The sequence below is a fragment of the Dufourea novaeangliae genome, unplaced genomic scaffold, assembly GCF_001272555.1.
Source record: "Dufourea novaeangliae isolate 0120121106 unplaced genomic scaffold, ASM127255v1 scaffold355, whole genome shotgun sequence".
Classification (NCBI taxonomy): Eukaryota; Metazoa; Arthropoda; class Insecta; order Hymenoptera; family Halictidae; genus Dufourea; species Dufourea novaeangliae.
The window spans coordinates 627,389-643,524 of record NW_015374251.1 but is presented as its reverse complement, the minus strand read 5'-3'; the positions used below and the strand labels follow the sequence as shown (position 1 = coordinate 643,524).

At 43.9% G+C, this 16,136-nt stretch overlaps 1 protein-coding gene across 2 annotated transcripts in view; it reads right to left on the bottom strand.

Moving 5' to 3' along the window:
- The window catches only part of LOC107192615 (potassium voltage-gated channel protein eag), a 53,898-nt gene extending 38,224 nt beyond the window's left edge, over window positions 1-15,674 (bottom strand). For both annotated transcript variants that reach the window (XM_015581916.1, XM_015581917.1), the window contains exon 1: window positions 15,428-15,674. In XM_015581916.1, coding sequence (XP_015437402.1) covers window positions 15,428-15,506 — 79 coding nt within the window. In that variant the 5' untranslated portion in view covers window positions 15,507-15,674. The remainder of the gene's footprint in view (window positions 1-15,427) is intronic.
- Window positions 15,675-16,136: the final 462 nt, after the last annotated feature.

Here is a 16,136-nt window from a genome sequence, read left to right as displayed (position 1 = left end):
GTACGAGTGGCTTTCCGTTGACAGGGAACATCGATGCAGGGGAATGCTCTCAGAAGTGGGGAGGATTTTGAAGAAACGGATATACAAGGTGTCCTAACATAAAAAAAATATCGATTTTTATTTCGGTTTTGGATAATATATTGGTTTCGGTATAGCTTCGATGGCATAATACCGGTCTCAAGATCGTACCGGTTTAAGTCCCTGTCTACTTATCCCGCAAATATCAATCTCTGACTCCAGAAAGGATTCATATTTAATTTATTTCCAGCTTCCACGATGACCATGCTCTGTTCATTCGCTCTCCCATCGTGATTTGAAGTGATAAAAATCTTAGTCCCCCGGAAAATTATTCTCGACCAAGCTAGGACAGTTTTCCGAAAATCTCCACACAGGAGGAGGAATTTTTCCAATTTGATCGACCAAGTCGCCAAGCCATTCTTCATCGACCCCGTCTTCGTTTATGAGGGAACCTGGACGACTGGAAACGGAAACGAATTCTCGTCACGTTGTTTTAAAACTCCGCCGTGGGACGAGACCGTCTCTGCTCGGGAACTGCAAGAACGGGGAGAATTTTCCAACGATGGAGGAAGCTGGGAATTCGTGGAAAGAAGGGAAGTAAAAAAAGCTGTATTAAGGGGAGGGTAGAGTCCAGATTCTATTTTTAGAAAATTTCGACTCTCTTCGTTTTGGGGTTAACCAGTGTGGACCATCATACGCGGAAGCCAATTAGCGGATGATAACGATGTTCCAGGTTCGCGGAGGGAGGGGAAAATCTATACTAACGAGAGCTGGAACCGAGTTGTCCTTGCGAATTCAGCACCATACGTGTAAATGGCACTCGAGGTACGGAATTATGTCAGGTTTTGGAAAGGATGGCCCAACTTTTTCTCCAGTTATTTCCTCGATCTTTGCTACGAAGAACTCGCCTCTACCACTTTCTACACTAATTTCTCTTCTAATTAGAATATATAGGCAGATATTAAAGATTCCTTGTTAATTCTGTATGCTTGTGAACATTCCAACAGTATACATGTTTCAGATAAAAGAAATGCTACCGAATTCCTTTTGTAGACGGTCATATTTTAGTACAGTCACCTCTCGATTATTGTCTGGCTTGTTCTACACGATTATTGTCCGAGCGTTATCCCATCACTTCGTGGAACTTGTCAAGCACAAACTTTGCAAAAAACGAATTACAAGATCTAAAGCATTTCTTCCTACAAGATTATTGTCTCGGTGTGGATCCGAGTTCGGGACAATAATCGAGAGGAGTGTGTTGGAATGCGTGGTAAAAGGCAAAAAGAGGTCTGCTGGGGAGCACACGTTACTGCATACAACAGTAGGACAAGGGAATCCATTGGACCGTCGATTCAACGTGGCTCATTTCACAGAACACAGTCCTTCTATCCGCGCGTGAAGAGCCAGTGTAGTACAAACGTTGAAGAATCCACTCGACAAAGAAAGAGAACGCTCTCTTTTCATCCACACCTCCCCTCCATCCCTTTGAGGTTTCGATCGAGATATTCAGTGAAATCTCCCTCAAAGTCATTTAGCTAATTGCTCTTCTGAAATCTTGCAGAAATTCTTCCATCGACGGAACACACACACACATACACCTCAGTGGTTCAGTTCTTGCTTTTAAGCGAGCTTCCGCCTAGTTCACGGTCCAATTGTTTAGAAAGGGGGATTGAACGAGTAAATTTCGTCGCGGACAGCTTCGTTCGCTCGAGACTCGACGAAGTTCGCTAACGGAACTGATACCCCCCGATCCTCGCATTCCCAGGGGTGGAGATAAAACGGGCACTTTCCGCTTTAATTTCGTAGCGTACTCAGGAGGAATTCCCTGGTATCCAGGTGGAATTTGCTTGAGGATAATCGAAATCAGTGAGAGAAGAAAAATAGAAGTACAGTGAGAGTCAAAAGTGAGTATACACTTTGAAAGTATGGGATTCATTCATATTTATTTCTCTCACTTTAGAATCTAAAATTGATTAAACCCTATTACATTGAGATCTGGTTACTGCGGAGGTAGGACCTGAGTGATTAAAAGTGTTTTCCAGAAAAGAATTTTTCACCACCTTCGCTATATACATATTTTAGGTCATGAACTCTCACTAAAAGACCCATGCTTGTAGCTAAGATTTTGAAATATTTAAATATCCCAATCTGTTCATAATACTATGAATATAAACCAACTGTTGTAATAGTAGATTAACCATGTTCAACCAAATTTTGTGGTTATGTTCGCTGCCTATTTATCCCGAAAACGTTAAAAAAAAATCATATCCAACTGTATCACTGTCATGATGAATAGCAAAATACTGCAGAAGTATTGTCGCGAACCTCACGTTTTATGAGGTGTACACTTAGTTTTGACTCTCACTGTATGTTCTTCTGGTTCAGCTTGAAACTTTCATTCGCTCGACGAGAGACATCGACGGGGATACACCTGCCGATCGATGCCTGTTTTCGACGCTCCCGGCGTACAGGGTGGACCACAAGAAACGATCAGCTTCGATTATTCGACTGTTAGTTGTACAAAAAAAAAGTAAGGGTACGCAAATGTGACCAGCAGGTCTGAAAGGGTTAATGTTTCTTCGGTTTGGAAGAGGACAAAATATTTCTTACGATGCTCGCCGAATCTGCTAAAAAAATGGGCGTGAAACAAATTATAATTTTATCTATTAAAAAAACTGAAGGTGACGTTGAAAACACTGCAACAAAAATGGTTGACAAAAAATTTGCTACAATCATCTTAAAGTGAATTTGAATCGTGTTATATTAGCTAAAAAAATTGTTCGACCGAATAGCTAGAAGTAGATATAATAATCTAAGCTGATCACGTTGAACAGCTTGAATTTAAAAGGGCCGATTTCATCGCGAAAACTTCGTTGGTTACTGGACCGGTATGTTTTCAGCGTGGTCAACGAATTACGCGATTCATTTTTACTCTATTGTAGGTCGACGATCCGTCTTCCGGATGGATCTCTGGCTCTTGATGCCACCCCGTTGTAGAATCCTCCTTTATCTTATTGCTTTCGCCCGTCGGACTTAATTCCTTGCACCCTCTATTTCAGCGAATTTCTGCTTTTATATCGGATCGAACCTTTCCGGGTTTAAGTGAACTTCCGCGGGAGTGCAGTCTTCCGTACGGGATCACAATCCGTTACATTCTTTGTTACGAAAAGATCGAGTGGAGAGGCGATTCTTCTGGCCGCCGTTAACATCAGCAGCGACTCGATCTCAGCGTAAAACGAGATCTTGAGTAATTGTCCCGATGTTCGTTATCGAATTCGTGCCGCGTACTTCAAAGACTTCTCGCTCTTTTCCCGATGAATAGTTCTCAATCGTTCCAGTTCCTGTCCGTTAATTGACCGTTTAATGCAATTTACATGCATCCCTTGTGCGACACGATTAAAGAATCACAGGAAATCCCGAATAACACGGTTAAAGGATCGTGTAGAATATTATAGTTTTCTTACTTTTTCGATATCAAATCATAGTCTTTTATGAGTACATACAGTAACGACCAAAAGTATGGGACCAGAGTTCACGATTGATGGAAAAATATAAGAAATGTTACGGAATCGGTACATATACAGTTTTAACACATTACGTTTACCAAATCTCTGTTCAATAATATTTTTCTCTTTCCTTATCAGACCTGGTCCTGTACTTTTGGTCGGTCCAGTGATTCCTCGATGAGTGCAACGTGAAAAACAGCGTTATTCCCTCCACTAAGGGAATCCCCCTACGGAAGCAATAAAACAGAGTAAACGGAAGCTAAGCAGAAGCTCGACTTCGGACAGAAAACAAATTTATGAGGGGCTGAAAACCATTCCGCCTTGCCACGAATGCTCCAAAGCGTAAGTACGTCGCACTCATCGAGACCTTACTGTAGTCGGTATACTAGTTTTTAAATTTATTTCTGATAGGACAACTGTGTATCTCTAAATGTCCACTAAAACAGGAGATATGAAATTTAAAGATTAATTTCTTCTTAAAAAAAAAAAGAGCATACCTTCTTAAAATTCAACTCCAAAAAATCAACAAATAATTTTAGAAACCAGCCATAGGAAACGTCTAATAAACAGCCCCAACGAGTCTCGATCAGCCAACAGTCGCTAACACAGATCCAAAATCGACAGCCACGCTCGAAGGGGTGAACAACCCCCGGAGAGACTGATCGACAGGGTTCTGGATCGCGTGGAGAACACGGGCGGAAACAGGACTCGTTCGAAATCGATATCCAGTGTGTCACGAGGGAAAACGGCGAAGAGTAGGAGTAAGAGAGGAGTATGAGGGGTAGAAAGGGGTGGAGGGGTGTTACGGGGCACCGTGTCTCGCGTTATTCATCTTTCATTCGGGCTCGACCTGGTCGGCAGCCGAGTGTGGGCCACTCTCGGCTCTCTTTTTCTCTCTCTCTCTCTCTCTCTCTCTGTTACTCGGGGCGGTCGCTACGATCTAAAAATAGTCGTGCATCGAATAACGAGCCGGCCACCGCCAGCCAGCCGGCTAAGGGTTGAAGTTTGCATTGTGAACGCGTACAGACCCGCCCCCTGTACACGGCTCTACCCCCATGTAACCGAAGATTTGACCCAATGACCCAGCGAACGGAGCCGAAACCGGCCGGAAACGCCCGACCGTCTCTTTTGCAACCGACCAACCACCCTTTTATATTCTCTTCGTCCCTTCTTTTCACTCGCGACTCTCACACACAGACGCGCGTCTTCCACTTGCTTTAGGGCAGTGATGGCTAACCTTTTAAGATCGGTGACTCAAAATTTCATACAAATTTGGCTTAACCCCTTGCCGTACGATTTCTTTTACGGCTTCACTCTGAAAAAATTCTTTGTCGTTGATACTTTCTCAGATACAAAAGGAATTCTATTCTAATGGCAAATGTTACATTTATTCGAAACATTGAATGTTAATACCAGCGGAGCAGTATTTCATGGCGACCCAAAGAAAACGACTAATATAACGGATATTTAAAAATTGTTGACTACCACAGTCTCACCGTGAGTTCGCGGCGAAAACAGCGACTGTCGAAAGTAATTTTTCCAGCGAACCGATGCTCGATCGACGAAATATCGTTAAACCAGGGGAACGAGAAAAAAAAAAATAGAATTCCTGTGGTCCATGTACGCAGAGAGCTCGGTATTTGTTTTCGGTATCGGCTGGGGAGGGGGTGGCTGGTGGAGAGTTGCGGTATTTATAAAATATTTACGAACGGCTCTGGCTATCGGCCCAACGGTATACACACTCGAATTCGTTATAACGAGCTGTTGCCCCCAAACTTTTCCCGATGTGTTTCACCCGCTGGTCGCGGTCCGATCTTGCGGATCCCGCGGTATGTACAAGGTACGTAACGTGCCAAAACTTTCCGCCGTGGTTGTAGCTTCTGTGGCTCGTGTTCCAATCTAATATTTCTTTCCGATCCTCGTCCACACCTGTCGAACTCGCGGCAAACTATCCGTTTTCTGGAAGCTAGCTTGATCAAGCTTCTGGCTTGGTAACCGATAAATCCCCAGATAGCACATGAACGCCTTGAAGACGCCTATTTTACGGCCCTTTTAGATCTAAGGCGTCTTTAAGCCGTCTGCAAATGGCGTTTTCAACTAACCATATATACGGTTAACGAGCGTTGAGTAACTGTTAGGGGAGAAATGACATTGTCGGAAAGCTATCATAGAACGTGACAGGAAAATGCAAATGGAATTGTTTCGGACTCGAAGAATATTATTATCGTGAATTGTTAATGATAACTGTTGTAAACGTTTCCTTCAACCGTGTTGACGATCGTTCACGAGAACACCGATGAAAGAGGGTTTATTTCTACGATGGCGAGTCATGAATACGTTTCCCAACGCATATCCACCCTTGCATTTCTCCACCGCTCTTTTATTCGTTTCCAGTCGCTTTTATTCCAGACACGTAGCGCGCCCGTTACACGAGACAAGAGCGGGCTTTTCGCAGATTTTCGTTGTAAGATGTCATTTCCTGACTGCACGGATCACGGTAGAGCCCCCCCCCCCTCTCAAACGACGTTGCAACCGGAAACGAGCGCCTCGTTGAATAGGGTGGATGCACCAGTAAATGAACACGCACTAGTGAATGAACATTACATATAAAAAACGAACAGATTACGTTATTAAAACAAGCAAACGGTGAAATTTCTCGTTACATATTTAAACAATTCGCGCTATTGGTTAGAAATGTTTTTATTTATTTATTTATCTGCTGATATACAGGGTGAGTCACCTAACTCTTGCACCTCAAATATCTTTGATTTTTTTTAATGACCGTGAATAAGTATAGTCACTGAATTTCTAACGAAAGGAACTATCATTCTAGGTGTTTAAAAAAGGGTGATTCCGTTTAAAAAAATGAAAGTGCCCCTGATATCTCTAAAAAAAATAACGAAAACAATCCCTTAGTATACAATCCTGTTATAATTAGTCAGTTGAATAATTTATGCATAAAAGAGACTTGGAAACTAAAGAAGTCCAGGCGATGTTCATTAACTTAACACTGTTCCGTTCACCGATGATATCTGTTTTTTTTTCTTTTTAATTTAACTAATTACATATTTCCAATTTTTTACATTGAAATCTGTACGTTAAAAAAAGTTAGGCGAGAGGGTGTTTATGTGGGTGTCAACGTGTTAAAAAAAAAACCAAAAATAGATCATCGAATAGTCGGATCAAACTAATTAGCAGAAATTTGTCGTGACGAGGTGTTCGAACGTCCAGGCCGAGGACAACGAGGCGTGAACAGTTTGCTCGGATTAATTGACAAATTGATATCGGTCGCGTGTCCGGTAATTACTGTGGGCGGAGCGTAATTAAAGCCGCGTTTATTTTCCGTCGTTAAAGGGGGGCGTTTTGTCGCTCGCAGACGAAACCGAGGCCTCGCGAAGAGATTGAATTTCAACGAGATTTCACGGAATCGAACGTGGATTCTCGAGAGTGGATCGTGTTTCGATCAGGGACTTCTAACGAAACGTAAAATACCGATATTATACCGGTATTTTCGGTTGTACCTTCGCCCTATATAAGTTCTACCCTTATAGAAACCGAAAAAAATACCGGTATTTATTTTGGTTTTCGGTAATATTTATTATTAATAATTATTGTATTAGTGTGCCGTAACGTTTTAAATCAAATATTGTAAAAATGGGTTCTCACCCGTATGAATTGAATTAAATTAAATTAAATTAAATATATGGGTGTTGGTATATCTTTTTTTTTCTTGTTAAACTTTTGTATAAAATAGGTTTCCCCGTTAATGGGAATAAATTAAATTAAATCTTTGATAGCATAATATCGGTATCAAAGTCATACCGGTTTAAGTCCCTGGTTTCGGTGGATCCAGCTCGTCCCTCGTGTCGTCGACCAATCGGAGATGGTTTAGGACGGTACGAATAGTTTCCACGATCACCGATTAATCTTGTCGTGTCGCCAGTGTCGAGGAAAGAAATCGTATCGGGGGGAAATACCGGCGCGAGTTTGTCGAGGCAACGAGGCATTATGCGGGCTCCATTGAAAATTTCCGGCAGCCTTCCGCAAAGGGATGAAAGGACTGAATAACATGCACGGTCGTCCGTTCCAGTCTGAAAGGTCGCCTCGACGTGGTGGGAGGTTAAATCGAATACTCGAAACTATCGGTACGGTGAACTTATACACTCGTCCGATCACGTAACTGCCGGACAAAGTACAGTGAATCCTGGATGAGTGTTCGAGGACACACAAACAACCTGCGAAGATTCGTTATTTCTTTTGCAAAAGTGCAGGCAATCCCAATTTCGAAAAAAATCGACCGTACGGTCGCTATGGTTACAAATGAATACGAATAAATAACATGATAAATAAATAAGAAAAGATGGAGTTGCGTTAGTTTGAAAATTCTAAAGTCAATATTGTACTATTTTAGAATTAGAATTCTTATGCAGGTTTTTCTCCCTTGACGAAGTGTCGCGATCGGTACCAACGATGAATGGCGTTACTGCGAAGGTGGTGGAAAAAAAGCTACTATTACGAATGAGGAAAGTTATAGGCGAGCATTACGTCGCGATAAGGGTCGACGTAAGAGCGGAGAAGAGAAACGACCCTCCCCGTGCAATAGAATCCTGGAGGGGGAGGGCCTAATGGAGCGAAGTCAGGGCAAGGGGGAAATTATTAAATCTAACCGCGGGGATAGCTTTGAAATAGCTCGAACCGTCCAACACCGCGGCACTTACACGATACTTGTCCCCTTAGACGGTTTGATAATTCATCTTTCTTCCATTACGAGCACGGTTCCGTCTGCATGGTGTTAATCGCAGCTTGGCTTTAATTAAGAAGGGCTGCGCCAGCTAACGAACGGACCGCGATTAATCTCGCTAAAACTCCTCGGTCTGTGCACATAGTTTTTGTAGCAACGACATGAAAAGTCACCGTGCATTCCAGTGAAACGACCCTTATGATCCATTTATCTGAAGGTGGTTGGATCGGAAGGGTTGCCAAGAGAAGTTTCTTTTAAACAAATTGACAGAGTATCACCGAAAAAGAGTCTTGGAGAACGGAGATGTTTTCAATCAACAAATTATAGCTTCGTAATTACGTTCTACAAAGTTCTGTTAATAAATAGTAATTGCTTTAGAATTGTAAATGAATAAATAAAATGTCGTGCGACTGGACAACACCTCGTAACGATATAAACTATCGGAACTTGTTATCATTGATACTTGACTTTATCTTTCCCCTTGCACCAAAAGTGTTCCTGTATCAATTGCAACGCAACCAGCGTCTCGAATAGCATTTTTATTCGACCACGCGTGTGTTTCGATTGAAAAACTACCCCCTTTAACGAGGTTAAAGAATCATGACCCCAGAAGAAAAAAAGAAAAATGAAAGTCCGAGTTATTCATCCCCTCCTCGGAGATCGTATCTGAGGTCAACTTTTTTCATAAAACCTTTATTAGATTCAGATTGCCCCTCTTCTCCATCGATCCTCCTTCGCATGAAAATTCTCTCGGATTTCAACAGATTGTCTACCCTTCCCCCGAGACGGTTCCAAGCGTTTTATAGATAACGTGGATCGCGGTTATTAACCGTGGAGGGACAAGAATAGCTGTTGTTTAAAAATAGACTCGCAAAAATTGACCGTGCTTCTCTCGGTTAACCTTCCCGCGTTTTAATATAATTAAACGCGCGGATTCTACCTCGCCACGAATAACGGTCCTGTTTAATAACGCCACCAGGCCGTAGGAGAGATGAACCGACAGGTATGTAATTTTAATTAGAGAACCACATCGGGAATAACGAATAGAAACATCGAGATAATATAAATTACTAACGTAACCGTTGACAATAATCGACGTGACAGAAGTTTCCCTCCTGTTCCGAATAATACTTAATTTTCCACTAAATTTCTTTTCTACTAAATCTCGAATAATACTAAATTTCTTGTTCTACGATAATCGTCCTGCAGTCCCTCGCCACGCGGTGAATTGTGCCACAGGAGGACGTTAATTCGCGAATTAATTGGCGGAATGACGTTAATATTTGACGGGGACAAATTGCATCGCAAATGAAAGCCCGCCGTGCTCGCATGGTTCAATGGAAAATCCTTGTTGCAGATGGTTATCACGGAATATGGGGGATCCGCTCGGCCAGAATTACTAATTGAGGAAGATCTTGCGCAAACCAGGAAACGATTATTGGACCGCTCCGTTGTGCCCCGTGTTACGATTACTATTAAAACGGGACCGTCCAACGATCGACATCAATCGGTTGCGCGTTCACCCGATTAATTCTCTGCTGGACAGCTGATTGTTTAACACTAAATATACCGAACCAGTCGAAATGACGGATTCCCGATTTTTTATTTTACAATTATTGAAATCCTAGAGATACTTTCATCGGAACTTGTGTGAACCTCTAATTTTTTTATACACTTTATGTTATAGTATATACTAAGCTATGTTACGACGAGACGATTCCTTATGAAAAAATAAGATCAAAATGTGGAAAACAAATTGTTCATTTAAGGCTTAATTTTCGAGAAAAATGAGATTTTTCCACATTTCACAAAGACAGAGATACCTTAGAACCGTGTTTAAACTCTCGTTGCAAATTAACGTAGTTCTAGCTGACAGGAAATTTCCTTTCAACGATCGAACCGGATCGTTCTTCGATGAAATATCCGGGCAATTAACCTGCCTCGACTGATTCTGCGACGCCCTATTCGACGGGAATCAATCCGTTCTACGTGCAACCTGTCTCGAAGCATAAATCGAAGCCCGTGTAAAAGAATATTATTATCAGTTTCCAGCCAATCTTAGACTAATCTTTAGTAAACGTTCGTGAATACTCGATTACAGGCTCGAAACAACGTATTAACAATAAATTAAACGTTATCCTATTCAATTCCACGCGTAGCTAACAGACTTTCAAAATCGATCTTCTCCAAAACGAAGTCTCGAATCAGAAACATTTATTCCACATTTTTTCGCAATCATCCCTCGATCTTCTGAGGAATCGAACATTCCCACTGTACAACCCCTAAAAGTGTAACAAAATAAGCCCCGAGCTTACAGTCTTGCGCAAATTGTTACCCTTAAAAATATTACACACGACTCGAAGAATCCAATATTATCAACAACCCCGGAGAGGATAATTAATTCCAGAGCTTTGGTTAACAAGCTAAACGCTGACGTTCACACGGGAAATGTTTCGTTATCGGTAAGGACGCCACTCGACGAAACGACAGAGCGTTCTGTCTCGAGTGCATAAACGCTTCTGACTTCAAAGTAACGGAGGCCGACCACGTTAGATACTACTCTTTCTCCCTCTTAACACTCGTCTCCATTACACCGTCGCGTAATTAACAGCGCAAAAAGATTACGAGTTTTCTCGACCAGCCTCGCTCTCGCGCGGTTTTACGAGCCTGTTAAGGGGTTAATGGTCGTACGCGACGGGAGAAGGGAAGTTAGTGTCCACCGTTTCTCTGCTCGGTTCTCGCCGACTTCGCGGTAAAAACACGTGGTTTCGTTCGCGATCTTTTAAACAAGCGTTTCCGCGCAAGGACGACGAAACTGTGCGCCGCGAATCGTTCCACGGTACGTGACTGCGGGACAACTCTTCAAGTCTGTCGCCTTGGGAGAGGAGGGGGTAGTTAATTCGTTCGCCGCGGCACGTTTGAATCCAGCAGCCGCCACAGTCTGACGAATAAGGTAGACCGAGACGAATCGGACGTTTTCAGTTTGATGGTAAAAAAATAATAGTGAAATAGAGCATTATTTCCGAAAATTGTTTATAACTTCGAAACTATTAATTTTTCGACCCATGTATATCAGGACTTTTTTTTCATCATTTGGCGAGTACCACCCTGTAGAGATCTTTGGTCTCGAAGAACTCTTCTGGTCCGAGTTCGAAAACAATCGATCTCGCCGAAGATTAAGGTAAACATTATTTCTATCGATATTATTATAATACTAGCCCTCGAAGGTAGCTAATAGTGTAACAGTCGCCGCAGCTGGGAAGAAGACAACAGAACGGAGACAACTGGCGGAGGATCGAGCATTCCAGGAAAGCTTCGAGGGGACGCGTCGCGACTCGAGATCGAGACTTTCTCACTTCTATACCCCGAACGCGTCTGTTTGTCAAGTGTCGCCTATCTTATACACAGAGAGGAGCCGTCGACGAGCAGTGGAACGTCGATTGCCGTGAATCGCGACACGTACATTTCGCAGTCGGTAAAATCACACGACAGTTGCGTCGCGCGACCGTGGAGGCTCGTGAAAAATGCATCGAATTTATGTTGCCGCGAGTTGGATGTTCCGTGAATTCGACAGGTGATTCATGAAAACGTTAAATCGACCCAATTACACGGTGACCATTTGTCGATTGATCGGTTGGAACTTTCAACCAGTACTGGAAGGAAACTAGGGACTTAAACCGATATATTACCGAACACCGAAATAAATACCGATATGTTTTCGATTTCTATAAGGGTAAGGTTATATAGGGCGAAGGTTCAACCGAAAATACCGGTATAATACAGGTATTTTACGTTCCGGTAGAAGTCCCTAAAAGAAACTAAAGAAAATTTCGACGGCCCTTTGCGAAGCGGATGACTTAGGGTGGTGTTCAGAGTTTCACGGTAGTAGCTCCTGGGAGTCGCGAGACGTTCCAAAATTCACGTGGATAGGTCGGAGAAGTTGGATGTCGAGTGGGTGGGTGGATGCTTAGCAGGAGAGCTCCAGGGAATGTTCCGAAGTTTCCGGAAGATCGAAAACGTCGGAAGCCAAGACGCGCGGACAGGGCCGTTCCTAGCGGGGGTGCAAAAGGTGCCCCCGCTCATGGACGGCCAAACAAATTTTGGCTGGTAAGAATAATAATCAAACCTTTTTTTGTGATTACGAAAATGTTAGACAAACAGAATTCAATGAAATTAGTTTTATGTGTAATCTTTGTAACACTACTCGTATACAAGAATGAACTATCTTTATGGACAGCCCAAGACAGCATATGTCATTTAGCTATATTTATGTGATTAAATTCATTGATATTAATTAAAAATTTTTTATATTTTTTATTTCTATAAACACTGCATATTAGATTCTTAATTGAATGATATTAAATTAATAAAGGCGGCGATACTGTTTTTTCACCCAGATGGCCAACAACCCAGGAACGGCCCTGTGCACGGAGAGTGGCTGAATGGAATATCACAGAGCACCCGAAGCCAGGGGGCGGAGCTTTCTGAACCCTGGCTGCTGCTCGTTTCTTAGAATCTTGTTAACCCCCTTCGTCAATGCCCGCTGGAATTTTAAACAACCCCCTCCCCCCGATGGATTCGTTACTACAGCTTATCTTAACTGTTTCTCATCAATTTTTAATTCTTTTTTTTCCAAAAAACTGGAAAACGTCGTCGACAGACAGAGAGGCTTCTTCTTCCATTCTCATTCCCGGTATCTCGAGTGGTTTACAATACCTATCAGGGATAGGCAGGCGTTTTACTATCTTTGGCCAAGGTCCTGGCTCCCCGAGGTAATCAGGATTTTTGCCAGTCGACCGAAAAGAGAATGCGCGGAGCGTGCATGGATTCGCCGATTCCGGAAGTTGCTCCACGGTAACAAGAAAGCTGAAGATAGATAAGAGGATTCCCAGTCGGTGTAAAAAGTGGAAGGCTTAACACGTTCGCTGCGTATATAAAGTTGCTGATATACTCCTGTTTTTGATGCCCGAAGCATTTCTCCTATTCGATGCTTGTCACGAGGCGGACCGGAGTTCTTGACAATAATCAACGCAACACTGTATTTAATAACTCAGGGGCGAATTATACGATAAGACGAACACACGAAAATTTCTGTACCCACCAGAACGCTTTCGGGAAGCTAAAACAACATCCCCGTATCGGTAATTATTAAATTAATCTCCCAACAAACGATCACTATCAATATTTCTCCGGTAAACAGTTACTATTAACGGATAGGAACGGAAGGATCGGAATGCTCCTGAAACTCGCTGCCAGGCAACCGCACGCCGCAGAGACCAACCGGAATAAATTATCCCCTCCTGTTCGTAAACGATTATCCAAACGCCCCACCCCCCTCCCTGCGCTTGTATGATCGAGGTGGCGTGAACACACACGGGCGCGTTCGTTCTCCGGGGGTGGTGGTACCGGATCTTGGGAATCCGTGGCATTCGCGTTAATGGGTCAATGCCGGCGGCTTCCACACACTCGGTTTAACCCTTTCACACACACACAACGAGCCTATTCATCGCCGTCGGTGACCTTTGACCGACGATACGACCAGGACCGGATGCTCCTACGCCCATTTTTGCTTAACGCGCGGTGGATCAGAGAATCCGGTGAGGACACTTTGACCCCTGTCTCCGGAGTGGCACTTAGTGAACGCCCCGCAGGCGTCGATGTTTTTCTTTTTTTTTTGACAATCGATGTTCGAATGCGTCGATTGGCTCTCGAGCCCTCTTCAGTAGTCGACTGTGCTAAGAATCCCCGATAGTGTTTACCATCAGAATGTACACTACCGTCAAAAAGTGTCTGGGCACTTATACGATGGGAAAGATCTGCGATATGTTCTACGAATTTTTATAAATACTTCCTATCCGAAATGATTTCAGGGATCTTTTGTAATTTGAAGATTCTGATGTTTATTAAGAAATAATATCGATGAATGTATGTACTACGACCAAAGTTGAATGAAAAGGTAGTACATAGACTATACATATTCAGAAGGAACATGTTTTGGGTTCCTTTCTGCTAACTTTCGTTGTACCTTTACGCGTCCTGGACGAATATCAGTCATGTATCAGGCGTACAGATTAATTCGTGGCCCCCAGAATCAATTATTGACTGAAAACCGGCAAATAGAGTATGTATTTATCGTTATAACTTATAGGAATTGCCCACCCACGGAGGTAGATCGAAAGTCGGGAAGAAAGTTTACCCAAGGTTTAGCCGGGCGAGATCTAACACGATCAAGAGATCCAAGGAAGCCCGCGCGATGTACGTAGATACAGACTTAACGGTTAAACTGAAGTATATCGCGAGTTAAAGCGTTATGTTTCAGCGACACGGCTCACCGACACCGGAGAGGTGCAACGGAGGGAAGAGGGCCGACTTTTTATCGAACGATTTTCCCCGCGGCCGAGCATATCGAGCAATCACGAGCAGAGGCTCGCCTGGCTCTGCTGGCCCCTTAACTCATCCCCAATTAACGCGTTTCGCGTCGCTACTTCTCTCTCGCACGCCCACGAATCCAAACAAACGACGCGAGAAAAAGGTGGCCCAATGTCGCCAATTACCCACCTCATCCGATTACATTAATTAAATATGCCTCCCCCTCCCGGCCCCCGTGCCGACCGTTAGAATGGATAGAGGACGGAGATAGACGAGGGTTTGTGTATATGATACGCCTGCGGCACGATCCTCGTTTTTCCTTACAACAAAAAAAAAAAAAAAGAAAGAAAAAAAAAACACCCCCAGCCGAGACGAAGCTCGTACTCCGACTAACAAGTAGAATCTATCATGGTCATCGTGAGGTAATCTTGTTACTCGCGCGCGGCGGACCAACTTTTATCTCTGCATGCTGACCGCGGTTACGTAAAGTTATTAGTTTGACCTATATCCGTGGGAAAGAGAGACAGAGAAAGAGGGGTGGGGGTGAGGAGAGAACACGAAAGAGCACGCACTAGAAACGTCGTGAATTCCTACAGAAGCATACTTTCCTGGCGAACCACTGTCTTTCCCCCCCCTCTGCCCCCCCCCCACCCACTCTGTTCTCCTCCACTAGTCTTCCCCTATACATACCGTCGAGTCCGCTGATTCCAAACCGAGAACCCGACATTGTGTTCGCTGGCGAATCATCGATTCATCGGAAAACGAAACCAATCAAAGCATCGTATGTACTCACGTTGACTGCTGCTCCGTCGTATGATGTTCTCCAAGAATGTGTTTTGCGGGGCGACCAGGCCCCTGCGCCCCCCTGGCATCCTTTCTCCCGTGAATGATCCCGGATCCTGGTCGCTGCGGCTATCAGGACCTAGGCCAGCCTCTGGCTACGACGATCACGGGCTGTTGTTGTCTTCCTCGCCGCATCTCTCAAATCCTCGGTCAACACACACACACACACACACACACACTCTCTCCCACTCTTTCTCTCTCTCTTTATCCTCTCTCGTTGGACGACTGCGATGAACACCGCGGGCGACACACTACACTAACTGAATGTCATGACTCGATGGTAGTTCACCATCGTGAACGGGTCCGAGTCACCACCGAGTCCCAGAAACTCCCCCAAAGAGGCCCGTCGTCACCACGATCATCCAATAAGTCCCGGAACACGGTCGAGCAATCCTCCGCGAGCACTTACACACGCGAGGGTGTCCTACGAATCTTCGATGTGGCCGGCTTCCTCTAGTCACACGGCTCCTCCTAGAACGTATTATAATACAGAATAACGATATCCAGCCGTTGGGAGCGGGATAAGCGCGAATCAGACGCCTCTTTCGCGTACAGGAAATGGTATGCTTCCACCTCTAGATCGCACACCTTTGGATTATACCAGCTCGCACCGATCAGGCTACGTTTATCGTCACCTGAACGCGAGTTCGTCGACTCCA